At 58.2% G+C, this 6194-nt stretch overlaps 1 protein-coding gene across 1 annotated transcript in view; it reads left to right on the top strand.

Annotated features, from left to right (window-relative positions):
• RSRC1 (arginine and serine rich coiled-coil 1) overlaps positions 1-5496 on the top strand; it is a 251714-nt gene extending 246218 nt beyond the window's left edge. The window contains exons 7-9 of the mRNA XM_056113955.1: positions 710-816; positions 4113-4274; positions 4963-5496. Of these exons, the coding sequence (XP_055969930.1) occupies positions 710-816; positions 4113-4274; positions 4963-5055 (362 nt within the window). The 3' untranslated portion in view covers positions 5056-5496. The remainder of the gene's footprint in view (positions 1-709; positions 817-4112; positions 4275-4962) is intronic.
• Positions 5497-6194: the final 698 nt, after the last annotated feature.

The raw sequence follows: 6194 nt of genomic DNA on the forward strand, positions 1-6194 counted from the left end.
TGTGGGTGAGGCTGGTCCCAAGGAACCAGTCAGCCCGGGAGACGGGGCAGGCGTTAGGGGCTGCCTCTGATGTCACATGGTCCCAGCAGCGCTGGGGCACAGCATGGGGCCCCCAGGCCGACACCGGGGCCAGGTGCTCCCACAGCGGTGATCTGCAAGGCTGGCTGGCCAGGAGTCACCGGGAGGGGCCCTGCCTGGATCCCCCCCTCCCCCACCACAAGCCAGTGTGGCATGAAGCCAGCGTCATCGTCCTGCTTTTGTTCTGGTTTTCTTTAACCCCTTCCTGCACCCGCGGGAGAGTCGGGAAGGGCCCATGTGGCATCTGGAACTTCCCGTTAAGTATCGCCAGCTCGCCCAAGAGCAGGACCCAGCCCCCCGCGGCAATCAGGAGAGCAGGGGCTGCTGGCGGCTCCTTTTCTGTGTCTTCAGGGTGAACAGCGTTAGAAAAGGGGCTGAGTGCCGTCCCCCAGACCAGGCCCTTGGCTGGGCTCCCTGGGCAGCGTTTTCCCGGCACTTTGAGACCATCACTGGGCTTCTCTGGGGGTTATATTTGTGGATCTCGGGGAGGAAAAGGAAAACCCACATGTCTTCCTGCAGCTTCAGTGAAGAGCCTTTCCCCCCAGCTTAGGATCTCTTAAGACAGCGGCCACCGCCGGGGAGGGGTCGCTCGCAGGCCCACCCAGCCCCTGACATGTCCTGTCTCTTCCAGACCAGCCCACCCTGGGCGCGCAGGTGAAGAGGGTGAAGGAGATTGAGGCCATCGAGAGCGGCGGCTTCGTGCAGCAGGCCTTCCGGTCCAGCAAGGAGGTCAAGAAGGTAAGCCCCAAGTCTCGGCTGCCCTTCTGGTCTAACACCTGGGGAAACCGGATCTCAGTGCAGCGAGGCGGGCCGCAGCGTGGGACAGCCAGCGGGGGTGGCGTCGCGAAAGAGAACTTTGGAAGGGGCTTTAAAAGTCAAAAACCAGGGCTGGAGCGATAGCACAGTGGGGAGGGCTTGCACACAGCCAACCCGGGTTCGATTCCCAGCATCCCATAGGGTCCCCCAAGCACCACCAGGGGTAATTCCTGAGTGCAGAGCCAGGAGGAACCCCTGGCCGGGTATCACCCAAAATGCAAAAAAATTAAAATAAATAACTGTCACGGTAGGGACGTTCACCTGCGCCCGCCTGGGTGGCACTTCCTCTTGCCAGTGAAGGGCTCGCGACGGGCACTCAGCTCTCGTGGATGCTCCGTACTTCTTCTTTCAGTCACCAGGGACCTTGGCAGGAGAGGTCACTCTGCCGTGGGACGCATGTCGGGCTGCAGACTGACCCAGAGGGAAGCTCCAGGCTCAGGCCCCACCAGGGGTGCCCCCTGGGCCAGAGAGCCAGGGTGTGGCCCTAACACTAACAAACAAACATGTTGTCCTCTAATAGTACACGTCGGATAAAGGGGTAGCTGCCACTTAGGAGCACTGTGAGTCTGTAATAACCTGCCGTGAGTGGGTGAATCGTGGTCCGTTTCATTCATCTGTGGCATCAGGGGTTAGAGATGGTGCACCCGGAGGTGCCTCTTGCTTGCACACTCTCGCCCTTAAGGCCAGCTGTTGTCTGGCCAGATGGCCCACCGGCTGGGCACAAGCCTTGCGCACAGGAGAGACCCAGGCACAGGGCTGAGAAGGCCCTGAGCCCTGTGGGCGTGGCCTAAGACCAGAGGGAGGGGCTGGGGCGCTTCCTGTCGCGTGCACACGAGGACCCCCAGGAACCCGGTCACCGGCCACACCTCGGCCCAGACCCATCCTCCTTCTCAGGGCCAGGGCCTCGGCCCCTCCTCAAGGCCTGGCCCTCTTCTGAGCAGGGACAGCTCGCGCCCCGGCCTGTGTCCCAACCCCAAAGCTGCAGCCTGAGTCCCCGGGGCCACACAGACTCTGTTCCCACCCCCCACCCCCGCCCATCTGGGCCAGCTGGCCACTCTTAGCTCTCCTCTCTGCCTCCCCACTGCCCACCTGGGACCCCTGGCCTCAGCACAGCTACTTGAAAGGTTAAGCACAACACAAACGAGGTGAAACGATGTCCGCATCCCCACCTGCTTAGGCAAAAGCAGAATGACGAAAGACTCCAAACTCCTCCTCCTCGCGGCCACCGCACATGCCCATGCTACATCCCAGTGTCCAGCCCGACTCAGAGGCAGCCGAGGTTCTGCAGGCTTGCTCAGCCTTGCCCGGGCCCCAGCTAGGAGACCCCCGTGTCCACCCCCAGGCTTCTGCTTCTCCCACTGTGACTGCAGGCCCTGGGGGGAGCCAGGCATCTCCCGGGACATGTCGGGTCCCCAGGTCAGGCATCCAGCACAGAGCAGTGCCCAGCAGGCCGTGGGCAAGTTCTCACGCAGCTGAAACAGGGCCAGTTTGCTAGCGTGGGGACCAGGTGCCTGAAATGACCGGTCAGGGGTCAGCAGCACGAGGTGACTCCACGGGCAGGTGGGTCACTGGAGGACATGGCCCCCACATGTGGAGGTGAAAGGGCCAGCCGGGCAGAGCAGGGTCCTGGCCATGGGCGGCCTTCTGTGCCACCTGCCCTGAGTGGACACCCTTTCGCTGTGCTAGTGCCGCCCTGAGGCAGAGCAGCATGGGCTGAAGGGTCAGTTCCTAGATGTGACCGGCTCTGACTGATTCCCTGTCCAGGTGGGCAGTGAGGGGTCTCTCGCTGGAGTAGGCGCATCTGGAAGCGCCCACTGTGTCACCAGCCTCAGGGCCCAGAGGAAGAGTGGGCTCAGCTGGCCACCCGGGAGTGGACTCTGAGAGCCATGGGCTCCCAGGGAGGGACGGGCATTCCTTCTTGGGAAACATGCACTTCCAGACAGAACCAGCAGGTGGCAGCATCCCCAGGGCAGACCGAACACACACACACACACACACACACACACACACACAACCAGCAGGTGGCAGAATCCCCAGGGCAGACCGAACACACACACACACACACACACACACACACACCGCGTTCCCAGCATGGCCTTCTGTACTTACTCAGGATTCAATGACAGCTTCTTGCATACACATGCGCGCGTGCATGTGCACGCACGCAGACACATACACACCAGGTTCCAGCATGGCCTTTTATACTTACTCAAGATTCAATGCCGCTTCTGTGCTCTGGTCCTGGCTAGGACCTGCACCTCTGCACAGAAGCATTTCTCCCAGGAACCTTGAATTCGCTTTTTAAATGTAACAGAGGCCAAACTCAGTGCCAGAGAACGTTGCGGCTGGTTCTGGTGGGAGCCACCTCAATGCCAAGTGCCCAGCACAGTCTGAAGGTCAAACGTCCCTTTTAGGGACAAGGCCACAGGCTGCAGTTAGGCCTAGAAATACCAACACCATGGGGCTGGAGCGATAGCACAGTGGGTAGGGCGTTTGCCTTGCACGTGGCCGACCTGGGTTCGATTCCCAGCATCCCATATGGTCCCCCAAGCACCGCCAGGAGTAATTCCCGAGTGCAGAGCCAGGAGGAACCCCTGTGCATCACAGGGTGTGACTCCAAAAGCATATATATATATATATATACACACACACATACACACATCACACATACATATTAGTAAAGGCCCTCCCATTGATCATCAATTTGCTCGAGCGGGCCCAGTAACGTCTCCATTGGAGACTTTGTTGTTACTGTGTCTGGCATATCGAATACTCTCGGTAGCTTGCCGGGCTCTCCGAGAGGGGCGGAGGAATCGAACTCGGGTCGGCCATGTTGGCTGCGTGCAAGGCAGACGCCCTACCCGCTGTGCTATCGCTCCATATTAAGGGGAAAAAAAACACCAACACCATAAATTCACATAGAAATTAAATGGAAACTGCTCCTCCCAGTGAGGGGGACATCCCGGCTGTGCGTTTCCCCCAAACACAGACCCATGGTGCCTGGTTTCCGAGAAAACTCCACGGGCCCTGAGACGCGTCTCTCGGTGCTTCCCTCAGCTTTGCCCTTGGCTCTGCCTGCTCTGGGCTGGTTGTTTCCTGTTCAGTCGCCAGGGCCCACCCTGAGTCCAGCCCCTCCCAGAGGGTCCGAGAGTAGAACCCAGCAGGATTCTCGCCGTGGAGCACCGGAGCCAGTCACTAACGTGTGCTGTGTGGTATAGCAGGTGGAGGCGGGCGAGGTGAGGCCTGCAGTGGCCGTGGCGGGACCCGCGGCGGCAGCAGCAGCAGCGACGGACCCACCCAGTGGCGAGAAGGGGGCGGACGCCAACAGCATCCCAACCACCATCAAGTACCAGGACGACAACTCACTGGCACATCCCAGTGTGAGCCTCGCGGACTCGGGCGCGTCCTGGGGGCCCCTGGGCTGATGCCGCTGTCCCCCGACTCCCCAAGGCAGGCAAAGGAGAATCGCACACTCCTTAGAGTCCAGCACCGAAGGACCCGCACGGTCACTGCATGTCCTCTGGGCGCTTGGGCAGTGCCGGCCACGAGGGTCACTGGCAGGCGGGATGGGATTGTTCACCAGTGGCCTCCATCCAAGTCTTGTGCCCAGGACTCTGAGCACTGTGAACTGTGGACTCCGGAGAGTCGCCCGGGGTGGGCATAGTGCAGCAGGGAGGGTGGACAGTCCAGATGGTCTCCCAAGCCAGCCGGAAGTGATTCCCAAGCACAGAGCCAGAGGTAACTTACCCCTGAGAATCACCAGGTGTAGTCCAAAAGAACCGGGGGGCGGGGGGGGAGAGAGAGAGAAAGAAATCATCCAGTGTCAGCTATACCCAGTCTTTGCTGGAAGATGTATTAGATGTGATTTGTGGGGCCGGAAAGATAGGCTAGTGGTTTGAGCACTTGCTGTGCCTATGGCTGACCCCAGCACCCGGCGTGGTCCCCTGAGTCCTGCTAGGAATGATCCCCGAACGCAGAGCCAGGAATAAGCCCTGAGCACCGCCCGTGTGGCAGTCGATCTAAGCATTGACAGTAAAATTTTTCTCCTTTCCTTTTTTCCTTTTTCAGTTGTTTGTCGATAAAGCAGACGCCGAGGAGAAGTGGTTCAAGAGGCTCATCGCCCTCCGACAGGAAAGGCTGATGGGCAGCCCAGTGGCGTGAGCTCACCGAGTGTGTTGGAGATTGAGGGTCTTAACTCCCAGTGTCAACTTTTTCCTCTTCCAAAAGAATTTAGCTGATCGTATGAAAAAGTAACCTCATTTTACTATTGTTTTCCCATGAGCTTGAGATTTTGTTGATTTGATATTACACATTGTGGGTATTAAATGTAGACATTAAGAATGCATGAAGGGCTGGAGCGATAGCACAGTGGGTAGGGCGTTTGCCTTGCACGCAGCCGACCCGGGTTCGATTCCCAGCATCCCATATGGTCCCCGGAGCACCACCAGGAGTGATTCCTGAGTGCAAAGCCAGGAGTAACCCCTGAGCATCACCAGGTGTGACCCAAAAAGCAAGGGGAAAAAAAAAGAATGCATGAAAATGTGATACTCCTTAACAAAGCTGTTTTAAAGTGTCACCGTTTAAATAAATTGTATACAGTCAGGCTTCTGAGGATCATTTGAAAAATCTCCAGTTGTGCTACTAAGACATAATTCTGATTAATTATGCACTTCTAAGTATCAAAGTATATGTCATACATAGATGGATGAGATTTCACCTTCCATACATTGCATTTTTATCTTTTTTTTTAACCTTAGCCTTATCTTCCAGGTGTTGCAGTTCCATCTTCTGTTTTACCACGATGCAAAATTTCAGGCACACCTGCCCATCTAAGCTTAGCAGGCATGGTGAGCAGGAGGGGGGCGCTGCCCACAGCCGCTTCAGCCCACCATTCTCTGGACCCCTCAGCCCTGGCGACCGCCCCCTTGCCCTGAGCATGAGCTGTGCCCGTTTGTCCGCGATCATTCTGTCGGTCCCTTTGCCCCGGCGAGGCATGGCCAGTTGCAGGGTCTCATCTCTCCCGGGTGTTCTGTTGTGTGTGTCCCTTGGTCTCTTCCCCTCTCGTGTATTCTCGGACGCCTGGGCTGGTCTGACTCCTGCCACCATAAGGGCTACAGAGATCTCTGCTCTGCTGTGTGACTTCTGGGGTCAGTTGCCCGAGAAGCCCCCAGGCGGTTCCCCGCAGGGGCCCAAGGCTCCTTCCCGCACCTGCCCATGCTGCTCGCTGCTGCTCGTCTGGTGTGAGGGTCTCCGGTGGTGCTGGTTTGCAGTTCCTCGATGAGGCAATTTTCTCACCGCCC

This window comes from Sorex fumeus, unplaced genomic scaffold (assembly GCF_029834395.1).
Source record: "Sorex fumeus unplaced genomic scaffold, SorFum_2.1 ptg000024l, whole genome shotgun sequence".
In the NCBI taxonomy this organism is placed as follows: Eukaryota; Metazoa; Chordata; class Mammalia; order Eulipotyphla; family Soricidae; genus Sorex; species Sorex fumeus.